The sequence below is a fragment of the Sinocyclocheilus anshuiensis genome, unplaced genomic scaffold (genome assembly GCF_001515605.1).
Source record: "Sinocyclocheilus anshuiensis isolate Anshui unplaced genomic scaffold, SAMN03320099.WGS_v1.1 scaffold747, whole genome shotgun sequence".
Classification (NCBI taxonomy): Eukaryota; Metazoa; Chordata; class Actinopteri; order Cypriniformes; family Cyprinidae; genus Sinocyclocheilus; species Sinocyclocheilus anshuiensis.
In genome coordinates, this window is record NW_015548225.1 from 361054 (window position 1) to 377514 (window position 16461).

At 42.0% G+C, this 16461-nt stretch overlaps 1 protein-coding gene across 5 annotated transcripts in view; it reads right to left on the minus strand.

Annotated features, from left to right (window-relative positions):
• mical2a (microtubule associated monooxygenase, calponin and LIM domain containing 2a) overlaps window positions 1-16461 on the minus strand; it is a 75159-nt gene that overhangs the window by 1291 nt on the left and 57407 nt on the right. Inside the window, exons 18-30 of one of the 5 annotated variants that reach the window (XM_016441386.1) lie at window positions 12070-12318; window positions 10837-10944; window positions 8609-8683; window positions 7507-7638; window positions 7337-7414; window positions 7043-7135; window positions 6501-6616; window positions 6310-6379; window positions 5475-5564; window positions 3669-3773; window positions 2791-2971; window positions 1464-1540; window positions 1297-1375 (exon numbers count right to left, since the gene is read on the minus strand). In XM_016441386.1, coding sequence (XP_016296872.1) covers window positions 1297-1375; window positions 1464-1540; window positions 2791-2971; window positions 3669-3773; window positions 5475-5564; window positions 6310-6379; window positions 6501-6616; window positions 7043-7135; window positions 7337-7414; window positions 7507-7638; window positions 8609-8683; window positions 10837-10944; window positions 12070-12318 — 1453 coding nt within the window. Of the gene's footprint in view, window positions 1-1296; window positions 1376-1463; window positions 1541-2790; window positions 2972-3668; window positions 3774-5474; window positions 5565-6309; window positions 6380-6500; window positions 6632-7042; window positions 7136-7336; window positions 7415-7506; window positions 7639-8608; window positions 8684-10836; window positions 10945-12069; window positions 12319-16461 lie in introns of all 5 variants that reach the window. The other 4 variants (XM_016441387.1, XM_016441388.1, XM_016441389.1 and 1 more) reach the window with 4 other exon arrangements.

The window sequence follows — 16461 nt, forward strand, 5'->3', positions numbered from 1 at the left end:
GAAAAAAACCCTCTCCAATATTTTGAATTTGGACTGCAATACCTAGTTCAACCACTCGGTGTCAATCCTACATACAGCACCTTTAAAGTTAAACTTTAAGATGAACTCTATGGACAGCATCTGTTAACAAAGGAAATAACGGAAAAAAAACAGCACAAATCACATTTACAGTAATGCTCTTTCAATGGAAGTATACAGGACAATGAATGAATGGAGGCATTTGGAGGAATGAGACAAGACAATACACAGGATTAAATGTTAAAGGTCCCATGACATGCTGCTTTTTGGATGCTTTTATATAGGCCTAAGTGGTCCATAGTACTGTATCTGAAAAAATGCTCACACTGTTTTGAAAGGCCAGCCACAAGACAACACACAGTCACTAGTGTGTTACACCACTAAAAAATGTCACATGTTTGACAATGTTACAGCTCAGATAACAGATAAACCCTCTGAAATGCCTTGTCCCATGCACAGACTTCCATTGTAATTCTTGTTTGTTTTAACAGTATGAAGGATAAGATGCTGTTATTTTCTGTGATAGTCGACAACATTTTCACAGATGCTGTCAATAGATTAGCTTGCGTTGAACCTGGAACATTCCTTTTAACAGCCGTGCTGTATGTTTTTCATAAGAAATGTAAACGTGCGAGAAGAATGTGACTTCCATGTTCGTGAACGGTTAACAGAGCAGACGAGACGTGTTTGCAGCTTGATCGGTCAGGTTTTGTAAACTTGCAGTTTCAATAAAGAACGTTCATTAATAACTAAAAGCAGAACGTCACTCTTACTCGTGCATATGAAGGCAGCTCACTCATTAAAGTGCTTAAAGTTCACTCCGTGTTTGACACTTTTTTCTCTTTACGCAAACCTTCGTAACTGAGAAAGGCTTTGGCAATTTGTGTACAATCCAAACCAGGCCATTTCATTTCTACTCTCTGAAAAAGTAGGACATTTCAGATCGTTCCGTTCATATTAACCCTTTTAAAGGGTCCTGGCGATGTTTCTCTCACATTAAGACCCAGTGGCCCATGTGCTCTTCCAGCCAGTGCTGCAGAGGCTGTAGATTGAGCGGCTCGGCCTCTGCGTACATTTGGACGAGCTGTTCATGGAGAACGGCGAGCAGAGGCAGACTCACACTGAGCAGTTCGTACAGGAAGGCGTAATCCTCGGCATTATCCCGCAGGTGGACTCCTGTGGCCCACGCTTTACCATGCAGCCAGTTAAACACACGACGAGGCACAGCACACACGTGCAGCGGCCAGCGCAGGCTTCTCTTCAGTGAGGACAGGATACCTGGAGACTCGTCCTGGAGACGATGCTCACGTCCCTCTGGACTCCAGCTGGAGCCGTCATGGGATTCATCATTACACGTCTGAAGAATCAATATTAAGATGGGTGTGCTGTAAGACAATTACTGATGAATTATTAAAAAAAGAGATGAAGCATAAAGGAGTTTTTACCGTGCGTAGAATTGGTGTCCTCCCATTCTTGACTAAGGGTTTCCGTTGAGCAAAGTGGAGTTTGCAGTACAACTTTCCTACAGGAGCAAAAGAAAGCATTAGTATTAAGGTGTGGTCACATTTACTGTTCCTCTGTGAAATATTGTGGGCGAACTCAAGTCATTTCAATAGGAATCCAAGCATTCTGGAGTTTGGCTTGAGGACAGAAAAGTTCTCCATGCAGATTATATCTGGTATCTTAACCAACAGAAAGCTGCTTGGTTTGAAAGTGACTTTAGTGTGAGCTGCGTTTATTAAATTGACACCTCATCTTGACTTCGGACATTTAGAAACAATGCCTGCATCTTTCAAACTGTAATCTTATGTGTATATGATTATATTTGCTGTGTAATGAAAATTAAAAACTATAAACTACTGTCAGTCTTGGTATGATTCTCCTTGTGATCGCTTGGGTTGCTGTCACAAAGCTGACCTCTTTTTGCAATGTAAGAAATAGCCTGGAATTTAAAGGGACAGTTCACACAAAAATGAAAATTCTGTTATTAATTGCTCGCCCTCATGTCGTTCCAAACCTGTAAGACCTTTGTTCATCTTCAGAACACAAATTAAGATATTTTTGATGAAATCTGAGAGCTTTCTGACCCTGTATACACAGCAACGCAACTGACATGTTCTAGGCCCAGAAAGGTAGTAAGGACATTGTTAAAATAGTCCATGTGACATCAGGGGTTCAACCTTAATTTTATGAAACTATGAGAATTCTTTTGTGCGCAAACCTCCCTCCCCCCCCAAAAAAATAATGACTTTATTCAACAATTTCTTCTCTTCTCTGTCAGTCTTCGACACGCATTTACGACAGTACCATGTATGCGCGAGGTGCTCCTGCGTCGTGGTATCATCAAAAATATCTTAATTTGTGTTCCGAAGATGAAGGTCTTACGGATTTCGAACAACGTGAGGGTGAGTAATTAGTGACAGAATTTTCATATTTGGTGAACTATCCCTTTAATGGGATACAGTAGTTTACACAAAAATTTAAAAGATTTTCAATTAAAAACTGCTTATTTTGGTCTGTTTGTCATACAAAGTTATCATATGGTTTTAGAACACTTAGATATAGTCATAGGGAGTAATTTTATATAGTCATAGGAGTACTTTTATGGTGATTTTTTTGTTGTTGTCATTTTTAGAGCTTGACAGCTCCATTCCCTCCATTCTCCATTCCGGTTTTGAGCAATATGAGGGTGAGTAAATGATTTAACACTCATTTTAGGGTGAACTATTAAATGAGAAACAGTGAGAATGCATTACAGGCCTTTCACAGTACCTTCCTCTGAATCGAAGGAATGCCCTCCCTGGCGCAGTGGAGCTCTGCAGGTATGACAGCGGAAACATTCCCTGTGGAAGTGGAATCCCTCCGCGCTGAGCCTCTCCACTACAAACACCCGTTTCTTACACGCATGACACACATCTCCCAGACTCTGAGGAAATTCTCTTTTTAAGGAAGGCTGGGGGAAAAAAGAAAAAAAAACTGGTCAAGATTGTGTCGATTAAGCATGCTGAAACCTACTGCAATATCTGTATGACCTACTGCAATTGCCAAAATTATGCAGTATATATTCAAACAGTACTGAGTACTGTATCCCACAATGCAGTGTGCTTGACTTTTCACTGTTATAAATGAGCCAGAAGTCATTTCAGAAGTACATTTCAGAAGTAAACACACAAGTAATTTCAGTTTTTATACAAAACTGTATTAAAAATGCTAAATTTTTAAATCATATGTATTTTTGAGATAATATGGATGTCACATAATGACTTAATTAAACATGTAAAATGCAGGTCATTTGAAGTGGTGTTGCATTTTTCATATAGTTCCTCACCATTTTTTGAAAGCATTACTGAACAGTATATAAACCTCTATGAGAGATTTAATCTAATTTTCTCAATTTACATGAGCAACCATGGTAACATTTTTTGGAGCTTGATAGTCCCAATCCCCATACGCTTTTGATTAAAGAAGAAGAAGCTTGAACATTTTGCTGTCTTTCAGGGAAGTAAGATAGTCATACAGGTTTGTAACAACATTAAGGTCAGTAAATGATGAAATGCACTGAACTACACAGGATGAGTTCATAAAATTCCTAGATGAATTCATATTTGTTTTCAGATTAAAAACAATTGACCAGCTGATCTGTGGCTTACCGGAGTGTCAGAGCTGCTTGCCTGGGGCCTATGATCATTTTCATAGAGGGTAACCAGAGAGTCAGCTCTAGCAGACGCTATCAGAGACACTTTGCCTACTGTGCGCTACCAGCCAATGGGAGAGCAGGGACAGAAAGTGGAGAAAAGAGAATGAAACAGAAGGATAAAGCAATACAAGACATAGCATGAGAGGACATGCTGGGGAAAATCTGAGAGAAAAGAATTCAGAAAACCTTTCTGTCAAACAGCGAGTTTGATTGATTTGATAGATTCTTTTGAACCAGACTGCATTGCTCTATTCCATAACTCACTGAGCTGCATAAATAGGCACCATCTTAAAGCATCACAGGAACATGGTGTAAGATAGGCAAGATGTATCAAACACCCCTCCTTGATTTAGGGAAATTTAAGGTAGCACTGCACTCATCCTTAACAAAGATGGCAATTCTGAAAAGCATTACACATGTATACAGTACTTTATTAATATATTGTAAAGTATTGTTTAAAAAAAATAAATTGTAATATTTTATAGCACAATAATTATGTGACGTGTATTTGATTGCTTATTTTTCATGTTGTTAGCTTAGCAACATTGATATGTGATATGTGCTGACTCAGAAGGCAGGCGTTCACGTAACTCAGGCTCATTAGAAATATATAACTCTGGATACATTTCTACAAAACCTGAAATAAGTAGCTTCAGGTACGTTTTGCTACACTGTTCAGGAGACACGTCCACCAGAGGCACTATAACACTTTTTTTTCTCCATTGCTGATGCAGGTTTATTAAATAGCAGTGTCTTGAAAAATAAAAATAAAAACGCATTTTTTGATGCTGCGCTAGCTTCCTTCTACGAGGTTTTCAGCTCTTTTGTTGAGTGTCGTGACTCATGTTCGACAGGACTCGTACCTGAGCTCTCTGCATGGTAAATGTGATGCTGTACTAGGTGAGCTACCGAGCAAGTTTACTATGTTAGAAAATCCATATATATGGAGCTGCTTATGTGCTGCTTAAGTCAAAATGTTGCAATTAATAAATCATGCACTGTGGTAAAAGTATACCAAAATTATAAAAGTTATAAAATATTATTGTGTTAATCAATAATCTGCCCCTGTAATCATAATTTGTATAAAAAGGAACACAGTTTGTTGGTCTTTTACTGCCTCTAAAGTAAATTTCAGCTGGAAACTGCAGTGAAATGCCTGTACAGGTATGCTTTTGCAGAAATGTAGCAAGAGTCACATATTTTTCATGTATGCTTGGGTCACGTTTATAGAATGTAGGCATCTCACTAGGTTTTAGAACAGAGCTCACTTTTTTAGCTCACAATGAGGGTTGTCAGTCATTCTGGAGATACTTCTAAAGGCATCGAGTAAAACTTGAAAAACTCCTATGTCCAGACGATTATGTAATGATCCAGTCACTTTGAACTGTTCAGTGGGTGGAGCTAGAATTTCAGGCATCTGGCAATGGAAGAGAGGACTTTGGGAATGCTCTCTCTCTCCCTGTCGTTAGCTAGAATGTAAGGATGCTTACAGCCAAGTGTGTGTGTGTGTGTGTCTGTGTGTGTGTGTGTGCATGTTTATGGAGAGAGAGAGAGAGAGAGACTGGCACGTTCTCATTAGAAAACCAACCATGTGAAGAGAGACAGTCCATCAACGAAAGCTGCCGCCCTGATCAGTGCTCTCAAGTCCTGCCTACAACATGCCAACAATATCACGGAAGACTCATTCCAGACAGACTGCACATCATGCGAGTCCTGGTAGATTGTGGATAAGAGTCATTCCACAGATATGGTCATATACCTGTTTGGGAGCATATGAGTCTCCATTTGACTGAGGAACATCTGTTTGTTTTCTTACAGTAAAGGATGTTGTGCTACTGCTGGTTGCAGACTGCAAATGTAGATTTGAGAGTTTATTGCAGCAAATGTTATGATCATCTTTGGTTAAGTTAAATGAAATGCTTACCCAAAAATGAAAATGTATTTATCCCCATATTCTTCCAAACCTGTATGACTTCTTTTTCCATGAAACTCAAAAGGAGAAATTCCCAAGCAATTTCTTTCCAAAAAAAAAGCATTCTTGTTTCATTTGGTCTTTCAAGCTCCAAAAAATGATACTATTAAAAAAAATCCCAAAATACCATAAAAAGCTGTCTATATGACTTGTACCATACACTGTAAAATATTTTTTTTTATGAATAAAACAGATTAATGGAGTACGTTTTACAAGAAAATACTATTTTAAATTTCAAAATTCAACATTTTATGTTTATTCAATATATCACTTGCTGTTTCTTTGTAATTATTTGTGACATTTACTAGCAAGCGAATATTGTTTTAAGGTAATTCTTACACCAATCATTTTTCAGTGTATTTCAAGTATTTTGAAGCTGATACGATAGCTTTGTGTGAGTTACAGACCAAATCAGAAGTCATTGAAACTCTCAAATCTTATTTGCACATCCACATATTCAAACTAGCCCTGTAGCATTCAACTATGAGACAAGTGAGATATTTCTTCCATGGACAGGTTTGGAACAACATGAGGGTGATTAAAAAACAAAAGCAGTTTCATTAGTGGGTGCATATTTCACATTCAATCAATTAATCAAACAATTATCTTGACAAACACTCACCATTTCTGAGTTACACTTTGCTTCTTCTTGCATGTTTATGCCATAAAGTATTTCTGGCTTTAATTTACTGCTTTAAAAGAGACATGAGCAGAGTGATAGTGATACTGTACGTTAACGAGAAATGACTCTGAAAGGCATTAGAACTAAGGCCATATACAGGAAGAGTGTTAAAGTTAAAACCACTGCTATACCTTAAAGAGGAAGCAGAGCAGAATGTAAAGGAAAGATGGAGTGGAGCAGTGCATTCTGGGATGGGGTGAAATGTTATGGAGTTAGATTGATGAGGATGGATAGTGGAAGAACTGGTCTGTTCAGAGCAGAGCTGGAGAGACAGATTAGACAACAGGGAAATCAAGATTTTGATTATATGTTACATAGAATAACATTAAATTGCTATTTAAATCTGGAGATTGCTCAAACGCTCTAACCACTCAAAGAAAATAACCTATATCCACAGACACATTTGGTACTTGAGATTAATTCATTTTTTAGAATGCTCTTATGTGTGGAACAACTTCTTTACACCACCAATTAAGTATCTTAAACTGCCTATTTTTTCAAAAGTAATCATTTCATTAGGTGTTTAACTCTTTACAGTGGAAAAATATATTTTTACATACCTTGAAATAACAGAAACACTGTCTATATGACATGCAAACATGTTGGTTTCACTTTCCAAATATGTTTAGTCACAGAAAACGCATAACAGCAAGTTTAGATGGTGCCATGATACCTTATCAGGTACGTTAAAGTTTCTGTTTTCCTCTGACTGGGGGATCTGGGTTTCGCTCTGATGCCTAAAATGAGACGTTCTGCGACTGCTTAACTGCAACCACATATTAAATCCCATTCAATATGTCATAAAGGCGCACTCTGAGCATACAGTAATGATAACTAACCTACAATTATTTAGAAGATTGACTAAGCCGGTGACCTCCAGCATGCCAGATGTCAAAACACTTACGCTAAATCCTTCTCCACTGTAATTATATTTCCTAACTTAGCTGAGCGACGAGAGAACACTCACCAGATAGGAAGAACTTACTGTTTCTCCCTGTATCTCCTTTATAAAGTGCTTCGCATGTAATGGTTTGGTTTTAGACACCTTAACCAAATGGATGCCAGTGGAAGAGGAGAAAAAGTAAGAATTAGATTCAGCAGACTGGGACAGAGTGTAAAATTTGCACGTGCCCTTACCTGCTGCAACAGCAGAGAGGGATAGGATGAAATGAGTGGAGGAGGACAGGAAGCAGCAGTGCATTGTGGGAGAGGGCATGAAGGGGTGGTCAATGGGATGGAATGAGGGAAATGGAGAGATGAAGAGTGAGGCTGCACAGACACAAGTCATGAAGAGAGAGAATTGGAGCAAGTTTAGTAGCAAAATGGATGGGTTGAAGAAGACCTTCAAGGTGATGATCAGATTATTTTATCTGAGCTTTCAAAATGCTGGTTTTCTTTGGTAGAGATGTGCCAAGGATCTGATTTCACTGAACTAAAATCATAAATAAAAAAATAAAAAAATCTGTGATCCCAGTGTCACTCAACACAATTTGATCTCGTACCAGTTACTTTAAGCTAATCAATGGCTCTGTCACTTTATTGTTTTGTTATTTTAATTTTAATTTTATTATTTTTTATTATTGATATCTCTGCATATTATGTATATTTTTTATACATAGCAATACTGGCTACTGTATTCTGTCTTGCCTACGTATAGTCTGTGGAACCACATATGAAAATAAATAACATTGACTTTTGCTTAAATTTTCTGTGTAACGCTAATCAAGTGCAGCAGTCGGGTTCCAGAAATAAAAACGAATTCATTTTCTCTATAGGAAAATGTATTTTTAACTACTTATAAACCTTTAAAGACAGACCATTTGTGAGCTCTGAGGTTGCTAATTGACAGTACATCTGACAAGCCATCTGTTCGCATTATTTCAATTGATTTTTTAAATAATCAAGTTTATCAGTGGAATTCATGATGAAAAACTACATTACCCATGATTCTGTACAGAAGATTCCACCAATCAGAGAGCTGTGGTGAGCAAATCGCACCAAAAGAGCTCTGTGGAGTCGATCTTGCTAATTTTCAAATTCTTTTTTGCTTCAAATAAAAGTTTGTGATGTTGTGATTCACCTTGTAGCTGGTTGGCTTGGTTCATGGCTTATAACAAAGACTTTAAAATCCTTATTGGAAAATGAATGGTAGAAATACTTCTGGAACAATGCTGCTGAAAAAGTGGACAGGCACTAATGAAATCTATATCATATTTGTAAATGTCTCAGAAAAAAGCACCTTTGAGCTTTTCACTGATTCTCTCTTCTCTTCACAAAGCTGCATGTCTAGCTTCCCAGTCTGAGGTATATCCGTCTTATTAGGAGCAGAGGAAAGAGCATGAGGAGGACATGAATTGATGATGATTCATTAAAGGCTGTTAAATGGGCAAGCAGTATTAGGAGTGTTAAGTTGTAATAGAGATCGAAAGAAGTGCATGTGTAAGTAATGGCAGGCACTGTCAGAGGACAGGAGTCAAGATTAGGAGAGGACATGGGAGGACGTACTGTAGGGAGCAGCAATGCATTCTGGGATTGGGTGTGGTGGGGTTAATGTGAGATGGATTGGAAGGTCAGACAGCAGAGGAGTCAGTCTGTCCAGAACAGAGATAGCATGAACATTCAGAACTGAGAAAATTGGATTATAGGACACTCATTACTCAAAGGAAAATGTATTGCTCAAATGTTGCTCTTTTAAATCTCAGGAGGCCTGAGTTCTTAGGATTTCTTAGTTATGTTTAACTGATAGTAAAGAACTTTATCTCTGATGTTTCTCCAAAAATTCCATGGTAAAAATAAACACAAAAATAGACATAAATGAGATGAGCAGTGAAATATGGATAGCTGCAGAAAATGTGGTCTTAGAGTATTTGATAAGACATGTTTGAGTATATATTAAGGTCTTTTAATATTGAATTTTAATTGCAGACTTTGCTTTAAGCAAAGTTTGAGATGATGTGATCTCTTCTGAAACTTTCTGTCCCTCCACTGAAAGTCCATTCCATTAAATTGTTAATGCTTTTTATACAGAGCACATCAAATATGGTAAATGGATACTCAACAGCACTTCCTTGATACATGAGAACAAATCACATTGGTTCTTGAGGAAGCTCAAACATTCATCATAAAGTGATTGTTTCTTTTCAGAAAACTTTGATTAAACTATGGATGAATTATGGATTATAATTACTTTATACATTTTTAAGCATCAAAGTTTTGGTTGCATGGAATTTCAATGGAGGGACAGAAATCTCTCAGTTTCATAAAAAAATATATAGTGCTGTATGTTCATTTGTGTTTCAAAGATGAACAAAAGTCTCACAGGTCCTATGGAACTACATGAGGGTAACTGATGACAGTAATTGATTGAACTATCCCTTTAATTCTTGCTCTATTTGCTCTTTATTTGCTCTTATTTCTGCCTGACACAACTGAGGTATGAAAGAGACCTCATTTGTGTTTTTTTTCTTTCCTATGGCTACATATAAAAATATACTGCTTTGTGCAAAATCAGGAAACCTGCAACATAAATGATGTTATTTATGTAACTTAAGTTCCTTGTGGAAAATGTTAACATTATTCATTTCCGATTTAGCAGTTGTTTGAAGGCTCTAGAGGACTGTTCAACGTATGTTACTCACTCTTTGGAATGTTTTCAAAAGCTAAATATACTCAACTGGTTCATAGAAATTACAAGGAGGAGTGTCTGGCCCGCACTTTAATGATGGATGACAAAACCCAGAACATGCGTGTTACAGTATGAAGCCAGAGAGAGCAATTCACACATACTGAGAGAAGAACTAGCATCAGTCTTTGCAGATAGATGATTTTTTGTTATCTAATGAACTTTTTTTTTTCTCGCCCACTGCATTTTCTCACAGAAGCACATAGTACTGCCAGGAAATATAATAAATGCACAGAGAATGAGGATGTTTGAATCATCTGTGGACACCTGGACTGATGGTTTCTCCTTATGCGTGCAGTAAAAAAGTAAAGAAGCTGCTTTTCCAGTCTGAGAGATCAATTTAAATGCTTACAGGACCCCTGAGCAGCCCAGACCCCTTTATAAGACTAAGAGAGCCATGTGAATGTCACCAACCCTCTTAGAATTGAGAGAAAACTTTATTCCAACAATTTCTTCAAAGAACAACCAAATACCATCTAATATGTTATGATGTCCACTGGCATTCTTTGACTTTATTAACTCTTTTCAAGTAAAACAGGTCATTTGAATGTACCGAGCACTGCAGTATGTCCTCAGCTGACCCACATCTGTTCTGCTAGACAGATTATTAACCAATTATGGCTGAGCGGGGGTTCAGGGAATTAATTACTCAGTATGTGATGATATCTGCAAAGACTGCAGGTGCATGAAATGATGCTCAGTCACTCAGTGATCACAGGCCAAAACCGCAGGGCATGCAACAGCAGCTGAGTGAGGAAAGCCAACACACGCAGTAACATAGTCACCTGATGTGGAGAGCAGGCCTCGCCAGAGAACAGTGCGCTCAAATGCACAGCCTTCTCCTTTATGCTTTTTTTATGAAACTCCCTGGCCTTTTGAGTCTGGGCTTTCCTCTGAGTGAAGCCGGTAGAAAGAAAACAGCAAGAAAAAAGTGGAAGAGAATAAAGACTGAGCCTGTGGTGAACAGGAAAATCTGTGGTTAGATCCCTGTCCACTAATGTGCTTGACATTTATTACTTGTCAATAGAATTGCGATTAATGTCATGCTTTTTAATGCTGTTAACTTGATTATTTTAATTTTAAATTGGTTGAAATTGCCTCTAAACATACATATTCTCAAACAATAAGTAACATTATTTTTCATAATTCAGGAATGTATTTTTGCTAAAGATCTCATCTGGAATTTATTTATAAATAAATATTCTATTAAAAAGACTTTAGGACATATGAACAGCTATTAATAGCTCAGTCTTTAGAAAGAAGACAGAACAGAATGAAATAGTTTTAATGTCAAAATTGGTAAATGCATTAAAAAATTACATTCTATGAAATGGGTGCATTTTCCACTTTGAAAAGAGGAATTAAATGCCTTTCTGTTAGCTTGTAGACATTCTGTCTAGAAAAATAATGTATTTTAAGTAATAATAAATAGCACTGCGCCATTTCAGGCAAAGTAAAAACTCAATATAGGTTGGGATGTTACTATTCCTTTAGAAAATGTAATAGTTACAGGGTTGACTGTTTTTACTATTCATATATTATTATTGACATTAAAAATATAATTTAATGATCCTGTTTTTAATAATCAATTATTGACTAAAAAACTCATGGTAACAGGGTTGATATTTTAAGATCTGTCTCCTGACAAATAAAATGTAGTGATAAAAAGGGACAATTACTACTTTAAGGTACAATAATGTAATTGTGAACAATATGTTACTTTAATAAGATATTCTTATGATGATAACAGGGTTGACACTAATCCTGGGAAAAATACTTCAAGTATTTTAAATAATATATTTGTTTACTAAATATTGACAGAAAGAATAAAGACAAAATACTAGCTTTTATGTCCATGTTAATGAAGGACAAATGCGGCACCCATTATAAAGAATGTTCCACCTGCATTCAATACATTTAATGATGTAGTTAAATATATATTTGAGCATATCTCAAAACTTGAGGAGCCCTACTTATAATACACATACAAGACCAGAAGGAAGATGGTGGTTGTTCACCTGGCTAATCTCCTCTTCCACCCTCTGGAGGCGCTGGAGCATTGCTCTCATGGCTAGCACTGCTGAGTGGCAGGTGGCTGTATTTCCTGAGTCTGAGTCAGCTGTGTTCTCTGCCTCTGATTGTGTGTGAGTGTGTGTGTGAGTCGGCTGATGTGGTTTCCTCTGTGGATTCAGAGGACTGGAATGAAGCGAGAGGAAGAGAGGAGCCGAGGGCTCCTCAGAGTGTCGTATACAGGCAGTGGACGGAAACTGTGAACACACAGCACATGTGGGCAGCGCTGGATATGAGCTGTCATACTGATAATACACAAACTTGGGGAAAATTTGTAGTGAATCTACAGCGAGCCAGAGATTCACACTGTGAAATTTATTGACATTTATTGTATGCTAAATTACTAATTTCACTCTTAAAAAGAAATGTTCCAAAAAGGAGGTTTTGCAGGAATGCCATAGGAGAACAATTTTTGGTTTCCTTTCAGTCGTTCACTCTCGACGTCACGTCGGTGAACGACGAATTAGGAATCTCGCCAGAGAGACCAATCCACTTTGAGTGTAACTAAATGAGCCAATGGACATTGGCATGCAGAATTCGCATCTGGCTGCCACACCCCGCAGCGCAGTTATAAGAGGCAGCAGGCGCAACGCAATCATTCATCTTTTCGCTTTGGAGCCGAGTGGTGGTGCATCACTACTGCTCTCCCTTCCTTTGAGTAATTGCAAGCGAGTGCGGGCATTACGGCAGTCAGCAGCGGTGGTCACTGTCTCATGGGAAAAAAGATCATCCTTCGTGGAGACAGCCACACCAGCAGTGTGCGGTGGCCAGCTCCCCAGTGTGATTCAGCACTAAAAGAGCAATCTCTGAAAGAGCAACATGGGTGATCGTGTCTTTTTAAAGATGTCTCATCACCCCTGTGTTTCTGGATGTGGTCGTTACCTGCCGCCTCAGAATGGTCACGATCGCTGCCTCATGTGTCTGGGCATTAAGCACGCCGAGGAAACTTTCGTGGATGGTGCATGCTCTCTGTGTGGGGACATGACCATCTCGGAGTTGCATAAAAAACGTGGCGGAGTCCCTCTGCCTCTGCAGCGATCCAGCGTTCGTCCCGGCACCCGGGGCGTCGCTGCTTCCAGTGGAGTCAGAGGTGATTTGAGGATTGCGGTGACGTCTTCTTCAAAGGAAGTTCCTCACCCCTCAAGCGCTCCGCAGAAGGTGGAGCTGCCGGAGGTGCACACTGGGCCCTCTACAGGACAGAGTGTACCACCCGTATCCTTCGGTGCTCCCCCTGACGACCAGATGTCGATTGCAGCATCGGAGGGCGAGCTCTCTGTCTCTGAGGATGACGACTCGGCTGCGTTGCCCCCTTCGGGGAAAATGGCGTTGCCCGAGTCAGACCCAGAGATGACGGTTATGCTTTCCTGGGCCGCCGAGAATGTCGGCCTCGTGTGGAATCCTCCACTGCATACCGGTCCTTCGAGGCTGGATAAGTGGTTCGTCGGTGGGGCTCACGCTGGTTCTCAGCGGCCCCCTATGGTGCCATTCTTCCCGGAAGTGCATGAGGAGCTCACGAGATCGTGGAAGGCACCTTTTACTGCCAGAAACAAATCGTGCAGCTCCTCCTCCCTCACCACCCTCGATGGCGGGGCCGCTTTGGGGTACACGGGCATTCCCTCGGTGGAGCGGTCGGTGGCCATGCAACTGTGTCCTACGGCCGCTACCACTCTGCGGGGTGATCCGTGTCTACCCTCATGGGCCTGTAAGTATTCATCAGGTCTATCTGGCAGTGCTTACAGAGCTTGTGGGGAGGCGGCCTCTGCCCTTCACGCCATGGCGTTGTTGCAGTTTCATCAGGCCAAAGCCGTGAGGGACCTGCACGAGGGTGGTCATGACCTGGCGGTTCTAGATGAACTGCGTACTGCTACGGACCTCGCGCTCCAAGCGATGAAGCTAACCACACATTCTCTGGGTCGTGTGATGTCCAACTTGATAGTCCAGGAGCGCTATCTCTGGCTGTGTCTGGCCGATATGAAGGAGCATGATAAGGTGCAATTCCTGAATGCTCCCGTATCACAGACCGGCCTTTTCGGCGACGCGGTTGAGAGCTTTGCCCAGCAGTTCTCGGCGGCACAGAAGCAGACTGAGGCGATCAAGCACATCATGTGCCAGAGGAAACCTGCTGCTTCCACTCCTGCCGCAGCCCCTCAGCCTGCTCATTGACGAGGGTGCCCCCCTGCATCCGCCCCCGCTCCCACGCAGCAGCTGCAGCCTTCCACCAGGCAGCGTTGTGGAGCCGGGAGTAGGCAGGACGCCCAGTCCGTCCAGGCCCCTGCCAAACCTGGTGACAAGTGCAAGAGGCCCTGAGATTGGTGACCTGGAGATGGAGGGGACTGCTCATCGGAAGATGGTGACCGCACCACTCCCTCTCCCGGAGGAGGGCCGGGAGGAGAATCTTCTGTTTCATTTTGTTTGTGTTCCGCCGCTGGCCCAGCAGCCAGCGGTACCCAAAACTTCAGAAAAAGAGCTGTTTCCTCAGTCTCTGGGTCCCAAGAGGAGGAGAGTGGTGGATTGTGCATCACAGGATCACTTCCCTCCTCCTCTTTCACCAGCGGGCAGCATTGGACTTCACTCAAGCCAGGGGCCTGCATTCTCCCTCTCACGAGGAGGGATCAGGTGAGTGTTACACTTCACACCCAGACCCCGCCCTCTGCCGTCACAGGCGTGGCCGTTACAGGCCCAGGGCCGGGTCCCTGTGTTCCACCGCGCAGTCTCACTGCGGGTACGTTGGTGGCTCCATTGGTTCCACTGACACGGTCTCTCTGAACCTGGTTAGCGCTCCCCAGTCCGTCTTGGTGGCTCCTGCGGACCATCAGACACGGCTACGCGATTCAATTCGCCCGTCGTCCCCCCAAGTTCAGGGGCATCCGGTTCACATCAGTAAAAGCTGTCGATGCCCCTTTCTTGCGTGTGGAAATCGCAGTCCTGCTGGCTAGGTCAACTGCATTGGCATATCAATTGCCTCGATTTGCTGGCAGTGCGCCTTGCCCTGAGCCACCTCAGAGGGTGCCTACTGTACTGATCCGCACGGACAATACTGCGACCATTGCGTATATCAACCATCAAGGCGGTTTACGCTCCCGTCGGATGTCGCAACTCGCCCGTCACCTCCTCCTCTGGAGTCAGAAGCATCTGAGGTCCCTTCGTGCCATCCACATCCCAGGAGTGTTCAACTGGGCAGCCGACGAGCTGTCTCGAGCAGCACTTCCAGGGGAATGGAGACTCCACCCCCAGGCGGTTCAGCTGATTTGGAGATGGTTTGGAGTTGCTCAGGTAGACCTGTTCGCATCTCCAGAAACCACCCACTGCCAGTGGTTCTACTCCCTAACCAAGGCACGGATGCACTGGCACACAGCTGGCCCCGGGGCCTGCACAAATATGTGTTCCCCCCAGTCCAGTGAGCCTACTCACACAGACGCTGTGCAAGATCAGGGAGGACGAGGAGCAGGTCTTGTTAGTGGCTCCATATTGGCCCAACAGGACCTGGTTCCCGGAACTCATGCTCCTTGCTCCCAAGGTGTGCCCAAGGTCGTCCTGGGCGCTGGCTCGTGGTGCCTCACTAGCAGATATTTGTAGAGCTGCGGGCTGGCTACTCCTAACATGTTCGCTAGGTTCTATAGTCTACATGTCGAACCGGTTTCCTCCTGTGTTCTCACCTCAAACGGGTAGTGACACTGAGAGGCCCGGTGCAGAGTCGGCTTGCGGCGTCCATACCGCCTAGTTCTCCAGAGAGTTCCCTAACCAGGTTCCCTAACTCCGGCGGCCAGACGTGGCGGAGCGTCCGGCGCCAGGCCTTTCATCCAATGAATTCCTGAAATCTGGTGTGAGGCTAGTGCCCATATGAGTGACCCTGTTGGGATCCCATATGTGTATTTCCACAGTACAGTTACTAGACCCGTGTTTCTAAATGCTGCCATCTCTAAATGATGCAGCCATGAGCCATCTCAGAGACTTCCATGTGCAATAGGACCCTTTTGGGTTACTCCACATGAGTAAATGTCACTCAACCCCCTCTGGGAGTATGTGTATTTCCACGGTACAGTTACTAGGGCCTTGTTTCCCCTGGCAGGCTATGCTCTGCCATCTCTAGATGATGCAGCCTGAGCCATCTCAGAGACTTCCATGTGCAATAGGACCCTTTTGGGTTACCACATCCCACATGAGTAAATGTCACTCAACCCCCTCTGGGAGGAGGTGACTCCGCAGCGTGCCTCTTCCAAGTAGGAAGGGCATGCTTTCCCAATGTTATCCAAGTCCTACTGTTTGGGTTGCTCGAGGAACAGCAGTAGTCGACCTTCTCTGTGTAGAGCCCGGTCCTATCGTCTGCCTTATAGGAAGAT